Below are 12,626 nucleotides of genomic sequence, written 5' to 3'. Positions count from 1 at the left end.
ATATATGAATCTTTACCTCTCAACCATTTCGAGACTCCTCGTCATGTCCGTGATCTAATCCGGGACTCCGAACAAACTTCGGTCATCAAATCACATAACTCATAATACAAATCGTCATCGAACGTTAAGCGTGCGGACCCTACGGGTTCGAGAATTATGTAGACATGACCGAGACACATCTCCGGTCAATAACCAATAGCGGAACCTGGGTGCTCATATTGGCTCCTACATATTCTACGAAGATCTTTATCGGTCAAACCGCATAACAACGTACGTTGTTCCCTTTGTCATCGGTATGTTACTTGCCCGAGATTAGATCGTCGGTATCATCATACCTAGTTCAATCTCGTTACCGGCAAGTCTCTTTACTCGTTCCGTAATGCATCATCCCGCAACTAACTCATTACTTACATTTCTTGCAAGGCTTATAGTGATGTGCATTACCGAGAGGGCCCAGAGATACCTCTCCAATACACGGAGTGACAAATCCTAATCTCGATCTATGCCAACTCAACAAACACCTTCAGAGACACCTGTAGAGCATCTTTATAATCACCCAGTTACGTTGTGACGTTTGATAAAACACAAGGTGTTCCTCCGGTATTCGGGAGTTGCATAAGCTCATAGTCAGAGGAACATGTATAAGTCATGAAGAAAGCAATAGCAATAAAACTAAATGATCATTATGCTAAGCTAACGGATGGGTCTTGTCCATCACATCATTCTCTAATGATGTGATCATGTTCATCAAATGACAACACATGTCTATGGTCAGGAAACTTAACCATCTTTGATTAACGAGCTAGTCAAGTAGAGGCATACTAGGGACTCTCTGTTTGTCTATGTATTCACACATGTACTAAGTTTCCGGTTTAATACATTTCTAGCATGAATAATAAACATTTATCATGATATAAGGAAATATAAATAACAACTTTATTATTGCCTCTAGGGCATATTTCCTTCAACAGACCCATTAGTCTGATCCACTCCATGGCAAAGTTAATCTCCAAAGTGCTCGCCCTCAGGCTATCCTCTGCTCTAAATGGAGTTATCTCGCCAGCGCAAACAGCGTTTCAGAAAGGAAAATGCATCCACGACAGCTTTCAGTACGTGCAAGGCTGCGTCAGAATGCTTCAGTGAGAAAAAAAGCAGGCCTTGCTCTTCAAGCTAGATTTCGCTCGCGCGTTTGATTCTGTATCCTGGACATACCCGATAGAGCTGCTACAGCACATGGGTTTCTCGCAGCGTTGGAGAAACTGGGTAGCCTTGCTCCTCTCCACTGCAACCTCTTCCTGTCTACTGAATGGGTCGCCGGGGCCAAGCTTCTTTCACGCCTGCGGGCTCAGGCAGGGAGACCCGCTCTCGCCGCTGCTGTTCATCCTTGCGATTGATCCGTTGTACCGTCTGCTAGACGCGGCCATGACAAGAGAGTTGATTGCGCCGCTGCCAGGGCGCGGGGCAAGCATGCGGGTGAGTCTATATGCGGACGACGCAATAATCTTCGCCAATCCAATCAAAGAAGAGATCACCGCCTTGCTGGGGCTGCTGCATTCTTTTGGAGAGGCCACGGGGTTGAAGCTGAATCAAGCAAAATCTTCAGTTATCCCGATGAAATGTGATGGCCAGCTTCTGATAGAGGTTTTGTAAGGGTTTGGGGGATCGATCGCTAGCTTCCCCACAACCTACCTGGGTCTTCCACTTTCCCCCAACCTACCTGGGTCTCCCATGTTCTACTCTTTCTCACTATCGACAATGACGATGACAGTGGACGAGATGACCTCGTCGTCATGGAGGCGGAGCGTGAATGACGGTGGCGGCGCGGGCGATGCCGAGCTCGCGACGCCGTCAATCTCGTGCGCATCCTCTTCCTCTGTCTCGCGTCAATGTCCGCGAACATGACGTCTCTCTTCGCCCGCAGGACGTGCAGCCACCATCGCTTGCGACGGATCTCGCGGCCCTTGCGGTAGGACAAGGGGAGCGCTCGCTGCTCATCTAGGAAGCCCGGACTGTCCGGCACCATGGTCATGACGACATTGTCATTTACATGGTCATCGACGATTGGTTTCTCTGCTAGTCGGTGCTCGTCGAGGAGCCGGAGGTTGTGCCTTTTGTCCTCTTGCATCTGCCGAAACGTCGCCTCCCACTCTTCTGTCATCATGCCGATGAAGTGCGCCCGCACCTGCTTGAAGGTGATGTCAGCATGGACTGGCGATGGTGATGGGGCCGCCTTGTTCATCGTCGCGTCGGCGCCGCTGCCCTCCGGAGAGCTAGTCGACAACCCAACATGTATTCAGCTAGCTCGGCGGGCCTGCCAGCTGGCCACAATGCTTGAAAGCTCATGCTTGTATTCGGTGGAGAGGTTGTCCCACAGTGTCGTCCCATAGTGCTTTAAAGCTTGAGGTTATGGTGCGCGTGATGCACACATTAGATTGGGAGCCGCGGTGTGATGCAGATGTTGTCAAGCCACGTATAAATAGTGGGTCGGCCAGGCCAAGCAGCGGACTGCTTAATGTCTGGCAGATGGAAGGATGGTCGCGTTTGCTTGCGGGACACCCAAGTTGGTTTCTCGGCAACCGGACTTGTTTAATGCCGGCAGGCGGGTGGACGAGTGGCGTTTGCACGCGAGAGAAGGCACGTATATCGGGATGCGGTGCGGACAACACTCTCTGCCGGCGCGCTGCTTTATGCTGGCTCCAGTAAGAGGCCACGACGCCACGTCCACTTTGAACCGGCATGAATGCGGGGGCGCTGGCGCTTTGGACCAACATGATGCATGACAAAAACTTCACGTGGGAAAGGTAATGGGCGAGGGGGAGAGTTTGGGTTCATGGTAGCAGTCTAGACGCCCACAAAACGACCTTGATATGCGTCTGATTTACAAAAGAACGAATGTCCAAACCGATTCACGGATCGATGGGCACCATGTTGAACGACAAAATGAGTGTGAACCACTTGATCTAGATAAAGCGGGCGGTTTGAGAGTCAATGTTGGATAACCAAGTTGAAGAGGTGGGTTTAGGGTTTTGCGTGGGTGGCTAACATCCAGCCTCACGTCTCTTTATATAGATGATCATAATACAATTACATACGTGTACATGTACAATATGCTAGACCCTATTTTACATGCCCCCTCAATCTGAACTACATACAAGATTCAGATCGGTTCTAAAGCGGTCTAGCATCTGTCGGGTAGCGGGTTTAGTAAATACATCCGCTAGCTGATCATCAGTTGAGATAAACCTGACTTCCAGTTTACCAACAGCTACTCGTTTCCTCACGAAATGGAAATCAATCTCAATGTGTTTGGTCCGAGCATGAAACACTGGATTCGCTGTCAGGTAAGTTGCCCCTAAGTTATCACACCACAATATGGGTGTGCGCTGACGTGTGACTCCAAGTTCTGTGAGAACTGTGTCTATCCAAATGGCTTCAGCCGCGCCATTGGCCAATGCCTTATACTCTGCCTCAGTGCTAGACCTCGAGACCGTAGGCTGCTTCTTGGAACTCCAAGATATAAGATTGGGTCCAACAAATATAGCAAAGCCACCAGTAGAACGCCTGTCATCAACACAGCCTGCCGAGTCTGCATCGGTGAATATACTGACTCCAGTAAATCTAGACTTACGAATCCGTAGTCCCGTGTCTTGCGTACCTTTGACATACCTCAGAATACGCTTAACTGCTTCCCAACGAACCTCCGTAGGCTAAGACAGGAACTGGCACACTTTGTTCACGGCAAAGGAGATATCTGGACGAGTGAGTGTCAGATACTGAAGTGTTCCAACTACACTGCATACCTGAAAGAGTCGTCAGTACTCAGCAATGCACCACTGTGACGCGAAAGGCTCTCGGATGTAGCAATTGGAGTGGAAGTGGACTTGCAGTTCTCCATGTTGACGCGATGAAGGAGATCAAGTGCATACTTCTTCTGCGGTCAATGGCATGCCCCCTGAATGAAAGGACGCTTCCAAACCAAGGAAGTACTCCAACCGGCCCAAGTCTTTGATTGGAAAACTCGTAGACAAGGACTGCACAAGGCGATCCACCGCAGTAGGTGTAGAACCAGCAATCACAATATCATCAACATACACCAACATGTATATCTGAATAGGACCATGTGAAAAGATGAACAGGACGCATCTGCCATGGAGGGAACAAAACCAAGCTGTGAGAGCTGCTGACTCAACTGAGCATACCAGGCACGCGGCGACTGTTTGAGCCCGTAGATGGACATCTGGAGTTTGCAGATATGAGAGGGTTAACGAGCATCCTCAAAACCAGGGGGCTGCTGCATGTAGACATCTTCGGCCAGAAAACCATGGAGAAAGGCATTACTCACATCAATCTGTCGAAGACTCCACCCGCGGGAGATAGCAAGAGAGAGGACCAGACGAACCGTGGCAGGCTTCACCATGGGGCTGAAAGTATCTCCATAGTCAATCCCTTGCTGTTGAGTAAAACCACGAGCAACAAGGCGAGCTTTGTGCTTGTCAATAGAGCCATCCAGACAATGCTTGGTCTTAAAGATCCATTTGCAGCTCACAACATTAACACCAGGAGGCCGAGGCACCAACACCCATGTGTATGTGTGACAAAGGGTAGCAAATTCCACAGACATGGCGGCACGCCAAGCCAGTTCACCAAGAGCATCACGATGAGAAGTGGGTGCGGCAAAGAATGCACGCCGACGAGTGTCGTACCGCACCGTGCCATCCGTGTATGTCTTGGCCTTACGCGTATGATCACGGTGATGAGTGACCATAGTGTGCCCGGGAGCTGCATCGTCGGTAGATGGTGGCGGCGACGACGGGAACTCGACCAGTGGTGTCGCGGCTGAACCATTTTCAGCAATAGGCGACACGGGCCGGGGAGACGCGTCAGGCTGGGCCGAACCAGACGACGAGGGGAAGCCAAGCAGGGACGGCAGCCCAGGGGATGCGGCTGGTGACCCGGCGACGCCCGACGCAGGCGAGGCGGGCTGGGCCGACCCGGGCGAGACGGGAGACGCAGCGGGCGACCCAGTCGGGCCCGCGGTCATATCAGCGGGCGACGGGTCCGCAGCCACGCTAGCGGGCGAGGCCGACGAGGCAGCCTCGGGAGATGCAGCGGGCGACCCAGTCGGGCCCGCGGTCATGCCAGCGGGCGAGGCCGACGAGGCAGCCTCGGGAGACGGGGCATGCACATCGATCACGCCGGCGGATGCAGGTGCGGCGACGGTTTCCTGGGAAGAAATTAGAGCAGCATCTGCAGAAAACAGGTCAGGTGACAAATATGACAGGTCGTATTTCCGCACATGGACATCCGAAACCGGTTCATTAGATGGAAAAGTGAGGGCGTGCTCAATAGAAGCAATATCTACCGAGACACCCGGGCTGGAGTAAGGGAAAACTGACTCGTCGAAAACAACATCACGAGAAATGTAGATCCGACCCGAGGTGCGATCAAGACACTAATAGCCCTTATGCAAAGGACTATAACCAACGAAAACACACATCTTGGAGCGAAACTCCAGCTTGTGAGCATTATACTTGTGGAGACTAGGCCAGCAAGCACACCCAAAAATCCTAAGAGAGGAATAGTTGGGCTGAACATGAAATAGACGGAACAGGGGCGTGTCCTTGTTGAGAACCGGAGTGGGCATACGGTTGATGAGATAACATGCCGTAAGAAAGGCCTCATCCCAAAACCGGAGTGGGAGAGACGAATGCGCCAGTAAGGCGAGGCCGGTCTCGACCAAGTGACGGTGTTTGCGCTCGGCAATACCATTCTGCTGAGATGTATGTGGACAAGACACATGGTGGGAGATGCCCGTGCGTTGAAAGTAGCGATGTAGCTTGCGGTATTCACCACCCCAGTCGGACTGAACGGCCTTGATTTTGCAATCCAAAAGGCGTTCGACATGAGCCTGAAAGTTATAAAAGACTTGCTCAACATCAGACTTATGTTTAAGCAAATAAATCCAAGTGAAGCGCGTGTAGTCATCAACAAAACTAACATAATACTTGTACCCCCCCCCGAAGACGCAATAGCGGGACCCCAAACATGTGAATTAATTAATTCAAGAGGTACAGTAGTGACATGATAAGACGTAGAGTACGGTAGTTGATGACTCTTAGCACGCTGACATGCATCACACACTAATGGTGAATTATTTGAACTAGAACAAGGGAGGTCATGGCTCCGAACAATGGAGGCGACCACATTATTGGTAGGGTGACCTAGACGTTGATGCCATTGCGACGACGAAACGCGAACACTGGATGCAGCATGGCGAGATGACGAGGACGACACACGAGCAAAAGGAATCGGGTAGACCCCCCCCCCCCCCCCGCGACTGCTACCTTGAAGAATGATGCGGCTGGTTGCTTTGTCCTTAACAAAGAAAAGACGACGGTGAAACTCAACAAACACGTCATTATCACAAACAAGACGGTAGACAGAAAGGAGATGCTCTCTGATGTGTGGAACATGAAGGATGTTGCGCAGTTTAAGAGATGAACCGGGTAAACGGGAATGACCAATGTGTGAAACAGACAAACCTGCACCATTGGCCACCTGAACCTGGTCCTTGCCACCATAGTGCTCGTGAACCTGGAGGCGTTCCAGATCACTCGTCGGGTGATCTGTAGCCCCGGTGTCCAGTACCCAAGGATAGTCGGCGGTATTGGTGGAGGCCGAGTTGGCGGAGCGAGTGTTGTGGTCCTGGTCATAGCGCTTGCGACACTCATCGGCCTCATACCCCCAGTTTTTGCAAATTTGACACCGGGGGCGCCACCGATTGTTGCGACGGCCACCACCTCTGCTGTTGCCGCCATTACCCCCACCACTTTGCCGACCATTGCCAGCGTAGGAGGGGTTGCGGTTGCGGCCACCATTGGGGCCGTTGTTGCCGCCTTGGCGGCCGTGCCCGGGCTGGCCGTTGCCATCGACCGGGGGACCCCCACCCTGGGAGGGGTAGGGCTCCGAATAGGGAGCACGCCCGCCCTGGCTGTAGGGGCCCGAGCGAGTCACGGCGTTGGCGGAGGGAGTCCACCCCTCCGACGCACTCTGCCGAGCCTGCAATGCTTCGAACGACAAGACGAGCGAGTAGAAGCTGGAGTGGGGCATTGGTGTGTTACTCACCCCCAGGGAGGCGGCAATGGAGTTGTAGGTGGAGCCGAGTCCGGTGAGGATGTGATCAATGATCTCGTCATCACGAATCAGAGAGCCGGAGGTAGCCATGGTGTCGGCGCGGGCCTTCATCTTGTGCATGTACTCAACCGCGGACATCTCCTCCTTCCGCAGCGTCTAGAGTTGACGCCGGATGTGACGGACGTTGGCGCGACTCTGCGCGCCGTACATGGCACCGACGGCCGTCCATACCGCCTGTGCCGTCTTGCAGCTGATGAGCTGACAGGCGATGTCCTCCTCCATGGAGGTAAGAAGGAGACCCTTGACCTTCTGATCCTGAGTCCACCAATGATGGTATGCCGGATTAGCGACGGTCGTCGCGGCGTCGCCAGTCCCGACGGCGATGGTTTTGTCGGGTGCCGCCGTGTTGCCGTCCAGGTAGCCATGGAGGTTGGCACCGGTTAAGACGGTGCCAGCGATGCCTCCCCACAGCATGAAGTTGTGGCGGCCAAGGCGAACGGAGATCGCCGGAACGGCGAGGGCGGCGGGAACGGTGGCAGCCGCGGGCTAGGTGATGGTGCCGACGTTGTTGGAGACCGAAAGGGCGGCGGACGACATCGCGGCGGCGCGGAGGAGGACAGCGAGCAGCGGCGGAGAAGAAACTCGCGGCGGCGGCGGATGGATCGGGCGGCGCGTAGTGTGCGCGCGGCGACCGTGTGGCTAGCTAGCAAGCAGCTGGATGGATCCTGCGTATGTGTGTAGCTAGCTAGCAAGCAGCGGCGGCTACGCGGAAGCTAGCTAGCAAGCAGCGGCGGCGACGCGGAAGATGGATCGGGCGGCGGCGCGAGGGACGTGCGGCGGCGGCCCGACCTGGCTGATACCAAGTTGAAGAGGTAGGTTTAGGGTTTTGCATGGGTGGCTAACATCCAGCCTCACGTCTCTTTATATAGATGATCATAATACAATTACATATATATACAAATACGTGTACGTGTACAATATGCTAGACCCTATTTTACCAGCCATACATAAACTAGCCCTTTCTCAAAGAAAAATACCGCAGGCAAAGTGAAAAAACGTCTAAACGGAGTACAAAACAAATCACTGGTGACACTGATTCCAGGTTGCATCTGCTCATCCACGTCACAAATGACAATTGAAGTCGGTCACCACAACCCCCACCCCACGTGCGTCGCCTAGGAGCAATAACTCCGCTTCCACTCTTGGTCTCCGACGAACGAATGCGAATTCTGATTTTTGGTCCGCAGCCCCGATGGCGAAGAAACGATCAGCTTCGTCGTTAAGAATCGAACGTCAAGCAGCACTGACCATCTAGACCCCATCCAAAAAGGATACCCTCGGCTAAACCAAAACCCGAATTTGCAAACTGCGGCTCCAAAGAAACCATTAACAACGACGAGGCAAAGTAAAACGGCCGCAGGACAGGGCGCAAGGCCGCAAGTGAGCAGGAGCTAGGCGGAAAACGATAACAGGGGCAAAGCGAAAGCACGAAGGCACTGGTCGTCTAGTTGCAACCCCTAATAATAAAGAAAAGAAATGTTGGGGTCACTCTCGAAGTCTCTCACTTGCCCCCCACTTGCGCGCGGCTTCGTACGGTGCATCCCCCCTTGGCCGGCCGTATCCAGCCTGTGTCCTCTCCTCTCAGCCGCTGGCTCACTCGCCCCGCTTTGCCCCCTGGTTTCCGCCGCGAGCCACCGCCACCTATAAGTACGCGCTCCCGAAACCACCCCGCTCAAATTTCTCATCGCAGACCAAAACCACTTCACACTCGAGCAACACCCCAAGAGCACCCAGGACCTCCAAGCCGGCCAAGAAACAGAGCATCCGAGCAAAACCTCTCTGAATTCAAGGAAGAAGATGTGTCCGATCAAGAGGGAGATGAGCGGGGAGTCCGGCTCGCCGTGCAGCGGGGAGAGCTTCTACTCGCCCTCCACGTCGCCGGAGAACCAGCAGGCGAGGCAGGCGGCGTGGACGTCGGCGCCGGCGAAGCGGCCGGCGGGGCGGACCAAGTTCAGGGAGACGCGGCACCCGGTGTACCGCGGCGTGCGGCGCAGGGGCAATGCCGGGCGGTGGGTGTGCGAGGTGCGCGTGCCCGGCAGGCGCGGGAGCAGGCTCTGGCTCGGCACCTTCGACACCGCCGAGGCCGCCGCGCGCGCCAACGACGCCGCCATGATCGCGCTCTCCGCCGGGGGCGCGGGCTGCCTCAACTTCGCCGACTCGGCCGAGCTGCTCGCCGTGCCGGCAGCCTCCTCCTACCGCAGCCTCGACGAGGTCCGCCACGCCGTCGTGGAGGCCGTCGAGGACTTGCTGCGGCGCGAGGCGATCGCCGAGGACGACGCGCTCTCCGGCACCTCCTCGTCCGCGCCCTCCTCCCTCACCGACGACGGGTCGTCCTCCTCGCCGCTGCCCGAGGAGGACTCGCCGTTCGAGCTGGACGTGCTGAGCGACATGGGCTGGGACCTGTACTACGCGAGCCTGGCGCAGGCGATGCTCATGGCGCCGCCTTCTTCCATGGCCGCGGCGCTCGGCGATTACGGCGAGGTCGATGTGCCACTCTGGAGCTACCAGAGCTAGCAATAGTTCGCGCCAGTTAGAATATTTTACCTTTCTTTTCTGTCCGTCGTCTTGGCTTCCGATCGATGCCAAAATTTTGGTGCTGCTGTAGGGTCACCGCTTGCAGTTTCTAGTAATGTGATGGTGCGAATTGGGGAAACAGAGCATGGCTTTTGACTCTCGACTTTCCACAATCAGCGATGCGCATTGTATTGAACGACCTGAGCTTACGGCGACCGGGGAATCTTTGCGCGTCAGCTCAACTACATGAAAGAAAAACTGAGAAACTGCTTTTGGCTTCCGTCCAGAAATGCTTTAGCCTTTAGGCAATCGGCGGCGCACGTGACAATCCTTGCCCCCCACCAAAACTCTATGGGCCCTTGGATGGGCATCTAACGGTGTAGATCAAAATCCATCCTTAGGTCAAACTGTGGTTGCAAGTGAGAATCAGAGGGTGATTAGTAGGATTTCTCATAAATATAGGAGTAGCATTCTATTTTGTACCCTGTACAAATGACATGATTTCTGGGAAATTGGCAGTTACTCCTTTCCACTGTAGTAAAGTACTGGTAGCTTGGTTTGTAGTACATCTACGATCCCTGAAGAATCGCGTCGAGTCCTTCTGTTTTGCCACCTCCGTCCTCATCAGCCCTTCATTAATCATGACTTGCATTCTGATTAACGCCTGCAAGTTGATTGCTGGTGAGCCTGAGAGCGGTGCTGACTTGCTGGTAGCAGGGCCGGCCCTGAGGGGGGGCGGGGGGGCGACCGCCCCGGGCCCCCGAGTAGGAAGGGCCCCCCGATGGCTTGGTTCCCTTACGTGTGTGAGTTTAGAAAATAATTGCATTTTTTAGGAAATATTTCTTTCCCATGTTATCAGATCGACTGATTCTGAAAAAGGTAAATAATTATTTGCCATATAACAAATCGACTGATTTGTATACGTGTTTGATGTTTAGGAAAGAATTATTTCCATGTAACAGATTGACTAATTCTCAATCATCAAAAAGGGAAAGAACTTACCAGGCCGATTAATTCTGGCCTTGCCTCACGCGCGTGGTGTTCTCATCTTTCTATTTCTTCTCTCTCAAAATTGCCAACGAATCAGCCATGCAAATGCCAAGTACCGCATTGTCTAATTGTGAGTTTTGGCTGCTGGACGTCATTAGTGGATGAAGGTAATGCGATTTTCAAGATTCCATAATCCTCTTCCTTTTATATAGTCTTGTCGGATTGTTCGGTTCGTGAAGTTAATCCTCATGCATACTTCTCCCACCCACTCCAATTTCTTGTATTGTTTGGGAATAAAAAAGTAAACTCGGATTCCTGTCCTTGACTCGTAAGCAGCAGCAAAAGCTTGCAATTTCTAATTTTCTAGCTATTAAGGTACCTAGTTCCATGCCTTTCTTAGCATTTTTTTATTTAATTAGCAGTGTTCTTAATTTCTTGTATAGTACATTTCTGCACTAATTAGAGAGAATGTTATTAGTTTAGTTGGAAAGTATCCATCCGACAAGGAGAAAAAAAGAACATGCATATGAGTTGATTGACTCCTAGAAAGGGTACTTCTACTGCTTCCCTGGAAATAAAGAAAGTACTTCCGCTAGGGATTTCGAGGAACTAGCTTTAGTTACTGTTCAAGAACAACCTAGCGAAATATTATATGGTGATAAAAATTTGAGTTGCCACAAAAGTGTTACTAATTCACATATAATAAAAATATATAAGTATATATTAACAACAACAACAAACTTTTATGTGAATGATTATGACTCGGGTTTTTTTAATAGTTTTTTAGAGAAAAGCACCACACATGCCAAGGCAGCATAAATTATAGTGTAATGAGTATTAATTTGCAATTGAAATGGAAAAAAATTATGTGCCTTTAGGGACCCCTTTTATTATCTTGCCCCGGGCCCCCGAAATCTCAGGACCGGCCCTGCTGGTAGCAAAATCACTAGCTGACCAACGACCATTTGCAGGCGACGGGCGGTAAAAAACCTCCCTCGCTTTCACGCATTCAGGGCATCTCCAACAGCCGCGCCAAAAGGCACGCGCGCGGTAAACTGGGCTTTTAGCGCGCGGGACGTTTTCGTGCGTTCCAGCGATGGCGGGAAACAAGCGCGTGGAAATCGTTTGCGCGCGCCGGGAAAAGGCGGCAGATCGCGCGCTAGATTTGGCGCACCGCGTCCGGCGCGCCTATAAATTGCGGCGCCTCTGCCGCTCTCTCTCGCTCGCTCTAGCGCTTTCTTTTCTCGCCGCCAATACGACACCACGGCGCCACCATGCCGCCTCGCCGCCGGGGAGGTTCGGGCTTTCGCGGCGTCCGCGTGCGTCCGTCCGGCACCTACTCCGCCTCGATCCGGTTGGGCGGTGGCGTGCGCTCGGCCTCAGAACCTTCGACACCGCCCAGGACGGCGCCCGCGCGTACGACGCTGCGGCGTGGCGCCTCCGGCGGTCCCGCTGGGACATGAACTTCACCGACGTGGCGACGCCAGAGCGGGCACAAGAGTTGGCTCCTTTCCCGCGGCTTATCACCGACGAGGATCGGCGCAAAAACCGAAGGCGGGAGCGCCGTCTCAGCCTGGCCGAGATGGACGAGGAAGCCATGGCGCTATGGAGGCAACGCTTCCCGCAAGATATCATCAACGAGGAGCAGTTCTTCGCCGAGAGGAGGGCGGAGAGGAAGGAGAAGAGGAAGGAGCGAGACGCCTATCGCGAGGACAAGCGAAGGCGGAAGGTGGTCGCTAAATACAACATGGCGCTAGGAGATGTGTCGTTCTGGGACTCCCGTGACGATCGGTTCCTTGACGCCTATGCTCAAACGTCTGAGGAGGACATCACGGAGACAGAGTCCGAGTCGGAGAATGACGAGTAGTAGTTCTATGTGAGACTATGTATTGTAGGAGAAGATTAGAACTATGTACGCTTTGTATCGT

At 53.1% G+C, this 12,626-nt stretch overlaps 1 protein-coding gene across 1 annotated transcript; it reads left to right on the top strand.

Annotated features, from left to right (window-relative positions):
* Window positions 1-8,884: 8,884 nt before the first annotated feature.
* Window positions 8,885-9,871, top strand: LOC100037615 (dehydration-responsive element-binding protein 1A). Its single transcript, XM_044545744.1, has one exon. It carries the CDS (start codon window positions 8,992-8,994, stop codon window positions 9,706-9,708), a length of 717 nt encoding a protein of 238 aa, XP_044401679.1. The 5' UTR covers window positions 8,885-8,991; the 3' UTR covers window positions 9,709-9,871.
* The last annotated feature ends 2,755 nt before the right edge of the window (window positions 9,872-12,626 follow it).

The sequence above is a fragment of the Triticum aestivum genome, chromosome 5D (genome assembly GCF_018294505.1).
Source record: "Triticum aestivum cultivar Chinese Spring chromosome 5D, IWGSC CS RefSeq v2.1, whole genome shotgun sequence".
Classification (NCBI taxonomy): domain Eukaryota; kingdom Viridiplantae; phylum Streptophyta; class Magnoliopsida; order Poales; family Poaceae; genus Triticum; species Triticum aestivum.
Note: the sequence above shows the minus strand (reverse complement) of the source record. Positions and strands in the feature narration are given on the sequence as shown.